The sequence below is a fragment of the Podarcis vaucheri genome (assembly GCF_965113315.1).
Source record: "Podarcis vaucheri genome assembly, contig: SUPER_1_unloc_1, whole genome shotgun sequence".
Classification (NCBI taxonomy): Eukaryota; Metazoa; Chordata; class Lepidosauria; order Squamata; family Lacertidae; genus Podarcis; species Podarcis vaucheri.
Window position 1 is genome coordinate 348254 of NW_028118828.1, and position 15866 is coordinate 364119.

A 15866-nucleotide genomic window follows, 5' to 3' on the forward strand; every position below is an offset into this window, starting at 1 on the left:
GACGCAAAGCCCGGCTTTTTAAAGGAGTCGGGAAGAGGGCAAAGGGACAAGAGAGGGGAAAAGAATGATGCAGAGAAAAACGGTACAGAGTTACACAGGGATACGTTACCTCAGGAATTCATATCGGTTTTTGAACTCTCGGTTAAGTTCCTTGTCTAGCTCAAAGGCAAAAAAATCACTTTTGTCCACCACCAACAGTTCCGTTTCCTCCAGGCAGACAACAGTGGCGACCCTCCTTGTGTTTTGCAAAAGGGCAATTTCCTAATAATAAGCAGGAAGATAGGAATGAATCTGGGCAGCACAGCACAGCAGGTGCCTACAGCCAGTGATATTTCAAGTCAATCTAGGTTTCTTCACTTTGCGGTTCTTAGCAATGCATAGTTCTACTATCTCTTCCTAGTCTCTCACCATTTTTTCTTTCCTTATCCACCTCCCGCTTTTCCTCAGGACATCCCTACTTTCAACAGAGAAACGTTGAAGGGTATGTGTTATGTACTGAAGTTCTTACCCTGGCCACCAGGAGTATCGTGTATATAGTTTTCACTCAGGTCCACGTCAGTGACCTTAGGCGGGAAACCCTGGGTTGTTGTTGCTACAATGTTGACAGCCGGCTGCCTATAAAAGCAGGCCGGCTGAGCTGTTTGTGGTTCAGTTCTGTTCCAGCTTACAAATAAAGAGCTGTTTGAAGAATCGCTGTGTCGTCTGATAAGTTCACCCACAACTTAACAGTATGGAGTTATGCGACCGCGGAGCCAAGGAGATAAGTAACTATACAATCTTTAGAAGACATCTGAAGGCAGCCCTGTACAGGGAAGTTGTTTAATGTTTCATGTCTTTATATATGTTGGAAGCCAACCAAAGTGGCTGAGGCAACCCAGTCATATGGGCAGGGTATAAATAATAAAAGTATTATTATTAGTATTGAATAGGAAAAGGTAAAGGGACCCCTGACCATTAGGTCCAGTCGTGGGCGACTCTGGGGTTGTGATGCTCATCTCGCTTTATTGGCCGAGGGAGCCGGCATACAGCTTCCGGGTTATGCGGCCAGCATGACTAAGCCGCTTCTGGCAAACCAGAGCAGCGCACAGAAATGCCATTTACCTTCCCGCTGGAGTGGTATCTATTTATCTACTTGCACTTTGACATGCTTTCGAACTGCTAGGTTGGCAGGAGCAGGGACCGAGCAACGGGAGCTCACCCTGTCGCGGGGATTCAAACCACAAACCTTCTGATCCTAGGCTCTGTGGTTTAACCCACAGCACCATCCGCGTCCCACTATTATTGGATATTATTGAATAGGACACCCCTATTTTCATTGGAGAAATGTTAGGGGGTATGCTTTTCTCTTGCCCGCTGTGGCTTACAACTCTAAACCATTGTTTCCACAGCACCTCTGCTCTTTTCACGGCAGTTTTTCTGCTTCTCTGGCTACTGCTCTGCTTTCCTAGACTCTAATTTTTCTGTTTGCCCTACCCCTCTCTATCTGAGAATTTTTTCTGAGTACCAGAACTGAACTCAGATCCTGGGACCGGTCCTGAATGACCTACATTGGCTCCCAGTAGGTTTCCGAGCACAATTCAAAGTGTTGGCGCTGACCTTTAAAGCCCTAAACAGCATTGGCCCAGTATAGCTGAAGGAGTGTCTCCACCCCCATCGTCCAGCCCAGACACGGAGGTCCAGCGCTGAGGGCCTTCTGGTGGTTCCCTCACTGCAAGAAGTGAGGTTACAGGAAACCAGGCAGAGGGCCTTCTCGGTAGTGGCACCCACCCTGTGGAGCACCCTCCCACCCGATGTCAAGGAAATAAACAAACACCTGACTTTTAGAAGACATCTAAAAGACATCACCTGTATCGGCTAATTTTAAATGTCTAATGTTTTATCATTTTTAATGTCCTGTAAGCTGCCCAGAGTGACTGAGGAAAGCCAGCCAGTTGGGTGGGGTATAAATAAAATTATTATTATTACAGATTAGCACTTACACCAAAACAAGCACCTCTCCGAACTGTAGTCGGAGCGGCTTCTACAAATGCGCTGCTACCATCCTCGTCATCAGTGATAGCAACGGAACCACAATAGATGAAGTAGAAACTGTCTGCCTGGTGTCCCTTTTTGATGATGACTCTTCTGCGACCAAACCTAGAAAGCAGACAACCAGACAAGATCATTAGCTAGTGGAAATAAACCTGAACCGAAAGACGTCTGCTTACAGAAGCAACATAGGTAAAAAAAAAGGTAAAGGTAAAGGACCCCTGGACAGTTACGTCCAGTCAAAGGTGACTACGGGGTTGTGGTGCTCATCTCGCTTTCAGGCCGAGGGAGCCAGCGTTTGTCCACAGACAGCTTTCTGGATCATGTGGTCAGCATAACTAAACTGCTTCTGGCACAATGGGACACCGTAATGGAAACCAGAGCACACGGAAATGCTGTTTACCTTCCCACCACTGTGATACCTATTTATCTACTTGCACTGGTGTGCTTTCCAACTGCTAGGTTGGCAAGAGCTGAGACAAAGCAATGGGAGCTCACTCCGTTGCGGGGATTTGAACCGTGACCTTCTGATTGGCAAGCCCAAGAGGCTCAGTGCCACCTGCGTAGGAACGGTATATCTAGACTGAGTTGTACACAAATCCCATTAGTAACTGTACAATCCACACTTTGTCATGCGGTCTGCCGCATACAGCAAACCACTCCTGCATTTTTTTTAAGCACAGGAGTTGACTCAAATTAAAAAGCAGCTTCTGCAACATCCCTGGTTTATGTTTGAACTGGGGGCTGAGTCCTTGAGTCTGCTGCTTGCCAAACCCTGCTCCTTGCTCTCCTCCTTGGTAACCCATTAGATCTTATGCAGCTGCTATAGACATACCCAAGCACGATTCAAAGTGTTGGTGCTGACCTTTAAAGCCCTAAACGGCCTCGGTCCTGTATACCTGAAGGAGCGTCTCCACCCCCATCGTTCAGCCCGGACACTGAGATCCAGCGCCGAGGGCCTTCTGGCGGTTCCCTCATTGCGAGAAGTGAGGCTACAGGGAACCAGACAGAGGGCCTTCTCGGTAGTGGCACCCACCCTGTGAAACACCCTCCCTTCAGATGTCAAAGAGATAAATATTTACCTGACATGCAGAAGACATCTTAAGGCAGCCCTGTTCAGGGAAGTTTTTAATATGTAATGCTGTACTGTTTTTAACACTGATTGGGAGCTGCCCAGAGTGGCTGGGGAAACTCAGCCAGATGGGCGGGGTATAAATAATAAATTATTATTATTATTATTATTATTATTATTATTATTATTATTACCCTCCAACTTTTCTCCAATAAAAATAAACAAGGTAAAGGTAAAGGTAAAGGACCCTTGACAGTTAAGTCCAGTCGCGAACGACTCTGGGATTGCGGCACTCATCTCACTTTACTGGCCAAGGGAGACGACATTTGTCCGCAGACAGTTTTTCCGGGTCATGTGGCTAGCATGACTAAGCCGCTTCTGGCGAAACCAGAGCAGCGCATGGAAATGCCGTTTACCTTCCCACCACATATTTATTTACTTGCACTGGTGTGCTTTTGAACTGCTAGGTTGGCAGGAGCTGGGACAAAGCAACGGGAGCTCACAATGTCGCGGGGATTCGAACCACCAACCTTCCAATCGGCAAGCCCAAGAGGATCAGTGGTTTAGACCACAGCGCCACTGGCATGGCCACAGCGCTAATAAAAATAGGGACGTCCTATTCCAGAATAATAATTTTACTATTGATACTCAGCCCATCTACCGGGTTGCCCCAGCCACTCTGGGCGGCTTCCAAGATATATAAAAACATAATAAACAATAAACATTTTTTTAAAAAAACTTCCCTATACAGGGCTGCCTTCAGACGGCTCGGGAGTCAAATAACTCCATACCCTCCAACATTTCTCTGAAGAAAATAGGGACACCCTAAGGAAAGGATACCAGGACGCAGGTGGCGCTGTGGGTTAAACCACAGAGCCTAGGGCTTGCTGATCAGAAGGTCGGCGGTTTGAATCCCCGTGACGGGGTGAGCATTCCTTGTTCGGTCCCAGCTCCTGCCAACCTAGCAATTTGAAAGTACATCAAAGTGCAAGTAGATAAATAGGTACCACTCTGGCGGGAAGGTAAACGGCGTTTCCGTGCGCTGCTCTGGTTCGCCAGAAGCGGCTTAGTCATGCTGGCCACATGACCCAGAAGCTGTACGCCGGCTTCCTCGGCCAGTAAAGCAAGATGAACCAGAACTCCAGAGTCGGTCACGACTGGACCTAATGGTCAGGGGTCCCTTTACCTTTAAGAAAAGGATGTTCTAGGATCAAATCAGAAACTGGGATGGCTTTTGTAAATTGGGGAGTGTCCCTGGGAAATAGGGGCACTTGGAGAGTCTGAATAGACCACGAGATCACTATGGAGCCACTTCTGGGCGCCTTCCTCAATCCCACACTGTTCCTTCTGCCATTCTTTGTGCCAAGCAATGGTGGCAGAGGCCTGCCAGCCCTACTTTCTTCTCCCCGCAGCTGGGCTGACTCTCCATGTTAACTGGCACTGCCAGAAGCAGCAGAAGCAGATTGCCAAGCTGGTGGGCAATAGTGGCACCAGCTAGCCTGGCCTTCTCGACTCAAGGCTGGCAGGCAGAGGAGTTGGTGGGCCTCATTTTTAAACTGAGACTTCCAGATCTAGCTCTAGCTCTTTTTGGACCAGGATCGAAGCAGCTTCAGTAGCCCATCCCCTGGTAACCCCATGAGTGTGGTTTATTGCGATGGGCATTGCAAGCGCCGCGCTTCAAAACAGCCGGGGAGCTGCAGCTGGCGCAGAATGTGCCCACCTGACTATTGCAAGGGGCACCGTATTTTTCGCTCTATAAGACGCACCAGACCACAAGACACACCTAGTTTTTGGAGGAGGAAAACAAGAAAAAAAAAATCTGAATCTCAGAAGCCAGAACAGCAAGAGGGATCGCTGTGCAGTGAAAGCAGCAATCCCTCTTGCTGTTCTGGCTTCTGGGATAGCTGTGCAGCCTGCATTCGCTCCATAAGACACACACACACATTTCCCCTTACTTTTTAGGTGGAAAAAAGTGAGTCTTATAGAGCAAAAAATACGGTAAGTACGGGACCGCATAATAGCAATCCTGAAAGCAGTGCCTGTGAGCTACCAGCACTGGCGTACAAAGGGGGGACTCGGGAGCACCACCGTACTGTTACGCACTGAAGTTCTCACCCTGGGCCAGCAGGGGGATACTGTAGATAGTTTTCGCTCAGGTCCAGATATGCAAATAAGAAATTGAAAGTGACATTCAGTGATTGGATAGTTACAGAAAGTGGTTACTGTTGCTTTGTAGTGGAGCTCTATATAAGCAGGCTGGCTGAACCCTTCAGCCCAGTTCTGTTCTGGGCCTGTGAATAAACAAGAGCTGTTTGAAGAATCGCTGTGTCGTCTGATATGTTCACCCACAACTTAACAGGTACCATTTGGGGAAAGGGTGTCAGCCATGCCCCTGCCTGTTCTCCGCTCCAGGGGTTGCAGCATGTTGCTCCGCCGCTAGCTACCAAGCCCGTTTCAGGGTATTGGTATTAGAATTTAGATCTCTGGACAATTCAGAAAGATGAAATCAAATTACAGAAATACATTGGATTGCTACAAAGCCCACCATCGCCACCCTTCCAGTTACCGTTCGAAGCGAATCACTTTGGCCAGAAGACTTTGCAGGGTTGGACTATACTGTCGAAAGCTTTCCACGAACTGCAAGCGGTTCTGCAAATGTTTTATTTCAGAATCAGTCCTCCACGCCGGTGGCTTCTTGGTGATTTGGATTGCTTTAAAAGGAAAATGCTCCTGTGAAGATACCAAACACCGTTTAGATTAATAGACAAGCACATTTATGTGGGTGAGCGAAGGCATTCCTATGCTCCCGACAGACTGGAGCATTATTTTTTTTCTCAGGATATAAAAGAAGAAGAAGAAGAAGAAGAAGAAGAAGAAGAAGAAGAAGAAGAGGAGGAGTTTGGATTTGATATCCCGCCTTTCACTCCCCTTCAGGAGTCTCAAAGCGGCTAACATTCTCCTTTCCCTTCCTCCCCCACAACAAACACTCTGTGAGGTGAGTGGGGCTGAGAGACTTCAAAGAAGTGTGACTGGCCCAAGGTCACCCAGCAGCTGCATGTGGAGGAGCGGAGACGCGAACCCGGTTACCCAGATTACGTGACTACCGCTCTTAACCACTACACCACACTGGCTTCTTCTTGCCTTTTAGGTGCACCTGCAGAACATTTTATACAGCTGTCCATGAGATTGTCTTACACTGAGAATCACAATTCAACTGAGAAAGCAACGGCTGCATTTTTTATTATGATTTTTTATTAAATTTTCTGTTTTACAATGTCAGATAAACATTTAACATACGTAAGATATCCATGGCTTCCCTTCCTCCCTTTCCATGGTTCATTTTGCATATCTTATATCCCTGCATATTTTACAAAAACTGTATCGGTTTTTCCATTGTTACATCCATCAAAACTTATTTACACTGTTGTCTTAACGCTGCCAGCGTTTTCAGCTGTACACAATTATTTTCCATATATTCAATAAACATTTCCCCGTTTTCTTTAAAACGTATGTTCTTCTTGTTTTCTTCTTCTATATGTCAAGTCTGCAAGTTGTGCATATTCTGTCAACTTACTGTATTTTTCCGTCTATAAGGCGAGGTTTTAACACCAGCAAAACATTGTGCCTTAATATAATAAGAAGAGAAGCTTTTGGGGGGATGTTAAAGGCGCAGAGTGGGGATATTACGTCAATCGCCGCGCTCCTCCTGTGTAACCTTGCGCTGCCTGCACACAAATTGAACCGCGTGAAGACACCACAAGGCAAAAATGGACTGCCTACGGCCTCCCTCCCCGCTGTAGGGCAAGCAGAGTAGGAGGAGGCAGGCAGAATACTGTATGGAGGCTCCGTGGAAAGTCGGAAAGTGCTTAAAGTAATTGAAAAAAAAGCTACACCACTCTTTCCCACCCCAAAAGCTCAACTCTGCCCCCCCCCCAAAGCTCAGCAATTGCCTACGAGGGAACAGCTGATAGGCGGCCTGTTAGATGCCTGGGGCTGTTAACCTCTTGGCAATCCTCCCTGTTAAGTTGTGGGTGAACATATCAGACCACACAGCGATTCTTCAAACAGCTCTTGTTTATTCACAGGCCAGAACAGAACTGAACTGAAGGGTTCAGCCAGCCTGCTACATATAGAGCTCCACTAGAACGTAACAGTAACCATTTTCCGTAACTATCCAATCACTGAACGTCACTTTCAATCCCTTATTTGCATATGTGGACCTGAGTGAAAACTATATACAGTAACACCCTGCTGGCCCAGGGTGAGAACTTCAGTACATAACACTCCCCTCCCCCCGCAAATTTCAACAAGTCAGGGCAATTCCCCCCCCCCATTTTCTTAATTTGGGGTCGCCAAAAAAAGGGGGCGCCCTATACATGGGGGTGTCCAGTACACAGAAAAATACGGTAAGTTGCCAATTTTTTAATGTTTGAGACCTTACTCATTTTCCATTAGGGGGCTAACAAAACACGGTGCGCAGTTGTTACATACATAAATCACCTTTTCTGACACCTGGGAATTTCAGTACAGTGGTACCTCGGGTTAAGTACTTAATTTGTTCTGGAGGTCCGTTCTTAACCTGAAACTGTTCTTAACCTGAAGCACCACTTTAGCTATAGGGGCCTCCCACTGGCGCCGCACCGCCGGAGCACAATTTCTGTTCTCATCCTGAAGCAAAGTTCTTAACCTGAAGCACTATTTCTGGGTTTGCAGAGTCTGTAAACTGAAGCATATGTAACCTGAGGTACCACTGTATGGGTTATCCCCAACAGAAAGGACTCTGGTTTGGGCGGGGGAGGGGAGTAATTTTAAACATTTTGTTCAATTCATTATAAATCATTTCCCAACACCCTTTTACCCTTTTACATGTCCACCCAGAGATTCTTAAGTATGAAGCGGTGATCAGAACTACCAGAAGAAGCAGCAGTATCTAGAAGGAGGTGTCTGTACATCTTAGGAGCATCAAGGCCACACACCTGCCACAGACTGTCGGAATCAGGTTGTGCTACTCAGATTGCACAACTTGGAGCCGTTTGTCAACTTCTTTGTCATTTTTAGTTGAGTTGAAGCTAGTACATATGGGAGCCCTCCTGTTTCCTCTGCTAGGTGCATCCCTGGACTCCTGCCCCCCCCCCAGCAGTGCCGTATTTACGTATAAGCTAAACAAGCTATAGCTTAGGGCCCCACTCTCTTGGGGGGCCCAAAAAAATTAAAGAAAAAAAAACCCTGGATGTACATTTCCAAAATATAAGATAAAAAAACCATAAATAAAATAAAACCTGAATACAGCAACAGTGTTTTGTGTTGTGTAGGTTCCTATGATGTAAGTCATGGGCCCCCGCCTGCTAGCCTGCTCCCTTAAATATCACTGGTTTGCTCATTTCTATATATAGGGTCAGGACACAGGTGGCGCTGTGGGTTAAACCAGGGAGCCTAGGACTTGCCGATCAGAAGGTTGGTGGTTCGAATCCCCGCGACGGGGTGAGCTCCCATTGCTCGGGGTGAGCTCCTGCCCAGCTAGCAGTTCAAAAGCACGTCAAAGTGCAAGTAGATAAATAGGTACCGCTCTGGTGGGAAGGTAAACAGAGTTTCCGTGTGCTGCTCTGGTTCGCCAGAAGCAGCTTAGTCACGCTGGCCACATGACCCGGAAGCTTTATGCTGGCTCCCTCGGCCAATAAAGCGAGATGAGCGCCGCAACCCCAGAGTCAGTCACGACTGGACCTAATGGTCAGGGGTCCCTATACCTTTATATATAGGGTGCCTACATTCTGCATGGACTGGTCGCATGGAAACATGTGCAAATGGCTTTAGATAGCTATTAGGTCCATAAATTACCATACAGCATATATTCAACACAAAAACAGCGACAATTTGTTGTTGACAAAGGACAGCTGGGCATATAAAGGGCCCCATTACCTTCAGTAGCTTAGGGCCTCATCAAACCTAAATCTGGCCCTGCCTCCAAGCCCTACCCCATGGCATTGCTGACTGACGCTCTCTCCTGCTATGTGTAGATCTTTGGGTGTGAATCACACCACGGTGGTCCCGCAATCTCTCAACTTTTCTTCTTCAATGGTGATGCTTCAAAATGGCCTCTGCTTTGATCTCATGATGGGGAGGTGTTATGTACTGAGTTGAATAGGATCCAAAATGCAGCAGTCTGATTGGTCCTAGAACAATAGGATTCAGAATGCAGCAGTCTGATTGGTCCTAGAACAATAGGATCCAGAATGCAGCAGTCTGATTAGTCTACAGGAGCCACCCAATCCAGCTCCAGGTGGAAGTGAATCCGCAACCTGATTGGCCTACAGGTGAATCCCAGAAATAGCCAATCACGTGGGGCCTATTGTGTAAATAATGTATATAAAGCAGACATTCTGGGGGAACTTCCATTCCTCCTCACCATTATGAGCTGAATAAAGAGCATGAAATCCACTCTCGACTCCGAGCATATTTCAGGAGGTCACTTGGGAAGCAAAAGAGCATTTCAGGATTGTGCTAAGGTGATCCACATCACGGGTGAGGAAGCAGGCAGGGCCATGTATTCAAAGACCACTTCTCAAGGAAGAAGCAGCGTCACCCTTGGCTTATTAAGCCACTTTCCCCAGTAATAGCAAAACACACCAAACAGTTATATTCAAACAACTGAACTAAACCCACAAACACAAGTGCCTACTGTTACTGTAAGGGCAAGAAAAGACATAAGATGGTTTGTCCTGACCTTTGAAATACTGAACTCATGGCGATCAAACACAGCATTGGCAGTTTTCTTGTCCTGTAAGTTAGACAATGAGCTGCAATTAATTTCATTATGCATCATAAAAGAAGAAAAAGCGTAAGTACGTTAGCTCTTTAAAATAATATTATTATAATAATAATTAAGAAGTCCTATGACCCTTTAGCATTGGTGGTATAGTGGTGAGCATAGCTGCTTTCCAAGCAGTTGACCCGGGTTTGTTTCCCGGGCAACGCAGAGAGTATTTCTAGGGACGCGGGTGGTGCTGTGGGTTAAACCACAGAGCCTAGGGCTTGCCGATCAGAAGGTCGGCGGTTCGAATCCCCATGATGGGGTGAGCTCCCGTTGCTCGGTCCCTGCTCCTGCCAACCTAGCAGTTCGAAAGCACGTCAAAGTGCAAGTAGATAAATAGGTACCACTCTGGCAGGAAGGTAAACGGCGTTTCCGTGCACTGCTCTGGTTCGCCAGAAGTGGCTTAGTCATGCAGGCCACATGACTCGGAAGCTGTACGCCGGCTCCCTCAGCCAATAAAGTGAGATGAGCACCGAAACCCCAGAGTCGTTCGCGACTGGACCTAACAGTCAGGGGTACCTTTACCTTTACCCCTTTATGACCCTTTAAGGACTTATAAGCTACGCAAGGTCCGGTGCAGTTTCAAATTGGATGGGCAAATGGCACGTTGAGATTATTGCATCCCAGGGGGTTGGACTAGATGACCCTTGGGGTCCCTTCCAACTTACAGAGAATCTTACTGTGTTTCTATTCTATGATTTCAGCACAAGCTGACTTCATTGGGTGCAGCAGGTTCCTCAGCCTCTGCTTCAAAGGCTCAGGCAATCATCATTATTTTATTAAAAAGAAAAAGCACCAAGGAGGAACGAGAGCAATCATAAATACAAGACTTTTGGTTGTGGTATTTGTGTGTGTGTGTGTGTTTTGCGATATTCCTTACTTCCTCAATCGCCCCACGAGTGTCTTTCTCTACCAGGTGAAAACACGAGAATCCTTTCAGTCCACGCCGGAAGCACCGACATACCTTGATCATCAGGATAACATTCTTAAAAAACCTGTGGAAGTTCTTTGGGGGTGGGGGAAGGAAAAATGCAATGAAACAAACAATGGTGTCACTTCTGTTTTGAGGAGCAAGGATAGAGAGAGATAGATGATAGACAGATAGATAGATAGATAGATGATAGATAGATAGATAGATAGATAGATAGATAGATAGATAGATAGATATAGATAGATAGATAGATAGATAGATAGATAGATAGATAGATAGATAGATGATAGATAGATATTAGATGGATTAGATTACACACACACACACACACACACACACACACACACACACAACCAGATGGCTACACTACCATGTTCCACTTCGTAGACTGACTAATATCAGATTTTTCACTTTCCCTTCTATTACGGTGTTACTCCTTTGTCCTACCCAGGGCCGGCCCACTCATGAGGCACAGCAAGGTGACCACCTCAGGTGGCACAATCCACAGGGGTGGCAGATGCCCATGTAGGTCTTCATTCCTCCTTTGTTCCTGATATGTTGATCTCTACTCAATCCCTTCTTCCCTGGAGGGGAGGGGGGCACCGTTTTGTGGTTCGCCTCAGGCGCCAAAATATATTGGGCTGGCGTGCTGCTTCATCTCACCACTGAGGTATTTTTGTACCCTCATTGCTCCTTACCCATCAATGCTCCCTCTTATCCCACACTGCATTCCCCCCCCCATTAAAACTAATTTTATGGCCGAAAATAATGCTTTTTTCAGGTGACTTTGGCCACCGGCACTTTGTAATTTTACTCTTTCAAACTGCAGAGATGGCAAGCCTAAAACATGCTTTATCGGGGAGCGAGCTCCATGAAACTTATTGGGACTTACTTGTGAGAAGACATGCGTAAAAGATCAGAGCTGTTAAAAATCTGTTCAGCTTGGTCTTCTCTGATAAATCAGTTTTGTACTCCTCCTCTTCCTCACATTTTCCTCTCTTACACTCCTTCCCTCTTTAGTGTGCATCTGTCTTTCATTTAGAGCCAGTTAAATTTATTTTATTTTCTTTGCCAGTCATGACCTACCTCCGAGGGGCTCAAACAGAAAATTAAGTGTCCCACGCAGGGAATAAGACATACCTGATATGCAATTCGCCGTCCCCTGGAAAATCGTCTAGAATCTATTAAGACAAAATTACACAGCCTGTTCTTAAAATCTTTGACCTGAACTTTGTCCACCTGTTAAGAGAATGAAAAGTCCATTTCCTCTCCCTCAACTTATAGACAGGTGGGAAGATACCTTCTAGATCTCTCGATAATTTTGGTTTGGCTTTTTTGGGCTTCCTCTCCCAGCTGCGCTGTGGTGCCTCCCATATTCTTCCAGAGAACCCCACAATCTTGAGTAGAACTTCAGGGTATACCGATTTTCTACAAGACATCCTCATTAAACCATTGCTGTCCAGTTTTTGTTACCTATGCTGTCCTCCTGTGGGGTTGTTTTTTTTACCAGGCCTAATTTATGTGGATTATTGGGGGGGGGGGTAATAAAATTCAATTGTGACATCAGCCTAGCCCAGGGGTCAGCAAACTTTTACAGCAGGGGGCCAGTCCACTGTCCCTCAGACCTTGTGGGGGGCCAGACTACATTTTTTGGGGAAAATGAACGAATTCCTATGCTTCACAAATAACCCAGAGATGCATTTTTTTAAAAAGGACACATTCCACTCATGTAAAAACATACTGATTCCTGGACCATCCATGGGCCGGATTGAGCAGGCGATTGGGCCGGATCTGACCCCTGTGCCTTAGTTTCCCTACCCATGGCCTAGCAAATGTGGACATGCAAGCACTATAGCCTTATCAAGGCTCATATAGTAAAGGTAAAAGGACCCCTGACCATTAGGTCCAGTTGTGACCGACTCTGGGGTTGCAGCGCTCATCTCGCTTTATTGGCCGAGGGAGCCAGCGTACAGCTTCCGGGTCATGTGGCCAGCATGACTAAGCCGCTTCTGGCGAACCAGAGCAGTGCACGGAAACGCTGTTTACCTTCCCACCAGAGTGGTACCTATTTATCTACTTGCACTTTGACGTGCTTTCAAACTGCTAGGTTGGCAGGAGCGGGGACTGAGCAACGGGAGCTCACCCCGTCACGGGGATTCAAACCGCCAACCTTCTGATCGGCAAGTCCTTTTTTTAAAAAAATTTTTTGTTTAAATTTTATTAAGAGAAAATACATAGTTTACATTATGTTACAAATATATACATACCAAAAAATCCATCAAAAAGCCAAAGAGTAAAAAAGAAAGGAAAATAAAAGAAAAACAAGAAAAAGGGAAACAAGGAAAAAGGAAAAAGACAAAAGACGCATATACAATTACAAATAACAGAACTTCCGTCCAACTCGGTCTTGGAGTTACCAATTCTTATATTACTTCTGCAGTATTCATAAAACAGTTATACATCGATGATTTTAACTATCGTCTACTGATAAATTATTTATTCCCTGGGTATTTTCAAAATAAATTAAAAATTTGTTCCATTCGTCTTTGTATTTACTTGTGTTATTTTGTCTTATTTTTTGTGTTAATCTCGCTAGTTCAATATATTGATATAACTTCAATTGCCACTCTCCCACCGTCGGTAAATCAGAGGTTTTCCATTTTTGTGCTATTTGGATCCTCGCCGCAGCCAGGGCATATAGGAAAAAAGTTTGGTCTATTTTCTTTATTTCTTTACCGATCAGCCCTAAGAGAAACAACTCTGGGGTTTTAGGGAGGTTATACTTCAAAAAAATTTTCATTTCGTCATGAATTTGCTTCCAGAATTCTTTTATTACATCACAGGTCCACCATATGTGGAAGAAGGTCCCAACCTTGTCTCTACATCTCCAGCAGGTGTTATCAACAGTTTTATACATTTTTCCTAGCTTTGCTGGGGTCAAGTACCAGCGGTACACCATTTTCTCTAATTTTTCCCGCAGGGCTACGCAAGCTGTAAATTTTACGCCTTTCGTCCAGAGTGTTTGCCATTTGTTATAATCTATGTTATGACCGAGGTCTTTCTCCCATTTTACCATAACCCCCTTCACCCGATCTTCCTTGGTGTCCCATTCCAATAATTGTTTATACATTTTTGAAAGGAGTTTATCATTACTTTCCAGAATTTCAACCTGAAACCTCGATTTTTTTTCATTCATACCCAATCTCTTATGCTCACCCCATAAAGCGTTAATCTGATGAAAGTGGAGCCATTCTTTTATTTTGTCTTTCAGTTCCTCATAAGGCTTCACCCTCCATCCTATTTCTGTCTTTTCTAAAAGATCCTCATACGTGCATCTTTCGTCCGCCATATTTTTTTTTTTTTATTTTAATGATGTTGGTTGGGGAGAGCCACCAGGGGAAGCCTTTCTCAATCAGTTTTTTATATCTCTTCCACACTTCCAATAATGGGCCTCTGATTATATGATTAGAAAATCCTCTGTGGACCTCCCCTTTCTCTTGCCATAGGTAGGCATGCCACCCGAATCTAATATTAAAACCCTCTAAATCTAAGAGGTCTGTATTTCTGAGGGTGGCCCACTCCTTTATCCAACAAATACAGGCTGCTTCATAGTACAGCCTAATATTCGGGACTGCGAATCCGCACCTTTCTCTTAAGTCTGTTAGATATTTCAACTTTACTCTGGCCCTCTTCCCCTGCCAAATAAACTTGGTCAGGGTTTTTTGCCAGATCTTAAGGAGGGAGATGCCTTTAATTATCGGAATGTTTTGAAAGAGGAATAATAATCTCGGGAGGATGCACATCTTGATGGCAGACATCCTCCCTGTCCATGAGAGTTTTAATCTGTGCCAGGTATCTAAGTCCTTTTTAATATCCTGCCACACCTTACTATAATTGTCCTCAACCAGGTTTATATTTTTAGGTGAGAGCCAGATTCCCAGATATTTTACTTTATTCACAGTTTTAATGCCAATCTTTTCCTCCAGTTGAATTTTCTCCTGTTCTGTCATATTCTTTGTTAGGATTTTTGTTTTCTTCCTGTTTAATCTGAAACCGGACAGCCTACCAAAATCCTCCAAGAGTTCAACCACTCTGCTTGCACTATCCACTGGGTTCTCCACAGACAGAACCAGGTCGTCAGCATAGGCCTTCAGCTTAAATTCTTTCTTCCCAATTTTTATCCCCCTCACATTCACTGCCTCCCTTATTCTGTTTGCAATTACTTCTAAAACCATTATAAATAACAGGGGGGACAGTGGGCAACCCTGCCTTGTGCCCTTCTTGATCTTGAACGATTTCGTCAGATTGTCATTTATAATCAGCCTAGCCTGTTGTTCTGAGTATATTGCCCTGATACCTTTCATATAAGGACCTTCAATGCCTGCCTTACCCAAACATTGTAATAAAAATTCCCATGAGACATTGTCGAAGGCCTTTTCGGCATCTATAAAGACTAGTGCTGCAGGGACATCTATTCTCATATCTAAGTATTCAATGATGTTTAATATGTGGCGAACATTTTCTTTCTGGTGTCTGTTTGGGAGGAAGCCAACTTGATCTTTGTGTATATATTTCATTAAAAGCTTCTTAAGTCTACCAGCCATAATGTCGGCAAAGATCTTATAATCGTTATTAAGCAAAGAGATTGGCCTGTAATTTTTTATATCTGTTTTTTCTTTCTCTGTTTTTGGAATAAAAGTTATATAAGCCTCCTTCCACGAGGCCGGGATCTTCCCCCCCTGAAAGATGTTATTGATCACGTCTTTTAAAACCGGGGCTAGGTGTTCTTCTAATGTTTTGTAGTATTTTGCGGACAGACCGTCCGGCCCGGGGGCTTTCCCGGTCTTCATTCTGCTAATGGCCTCCTTAATCTCATTTACTGTGATCTCCCTATTCAATTGTATTCTATCCTCTTCTAATATATATTTATTTTCATTTTGTTCCAAATAATTTTTAATCTCTGCACTGTTTTCCCCTCCTTTTTCATATAGCTTTTCAAAGAATTGGGTAAACCTGTTTTCTATTTC

At 45.0% G+C, this 15866-nt stretch overlaps 1 protein-coding gene across 4 annotated transcripts in view; it reads right to left on the reverse strand.

Annotated features, from left to right (window-relative positions):
* CNBD2 (cyclic nucleotide binding domain containing 2) overlaps nt 1-15866 on the reverse strand; it is a 46716-nt gene that overhangs the window by 17627 nt on the left and 13223 nt on the right. For 2 of the 4 annotated variants that reach the window (XM_082242354.1, XM_082242352.1), the window contains 6 exons: nt 11980-12020; nt 10789-10914; nt 9822-9875; nt 5667-5830; nt 1980-2136; nt 110-261 (listed from right to left, as the gene is read on the reverse strand). In XM_082242354.1, coding sequence (XP_082098480.1) covers nt 110-261; nt 1980-2136; nt 5667-5830; nt 9822-9875; nt 10789-10914; nt 11980-12020 — 694 coding nt within the window. Of the gene's footprint in view, nt 1-109; nt 262-1979; nt 2137-5666; nt 5831-9821; nt 9876-10788; nt 10915-11979; nt 12021-12139; nt 12330-15866 lie in introns of those variants that run through there. The other 2 variants (XM_082242351.1, XM_082242353.1) reach the window with 2 other exon arrangements.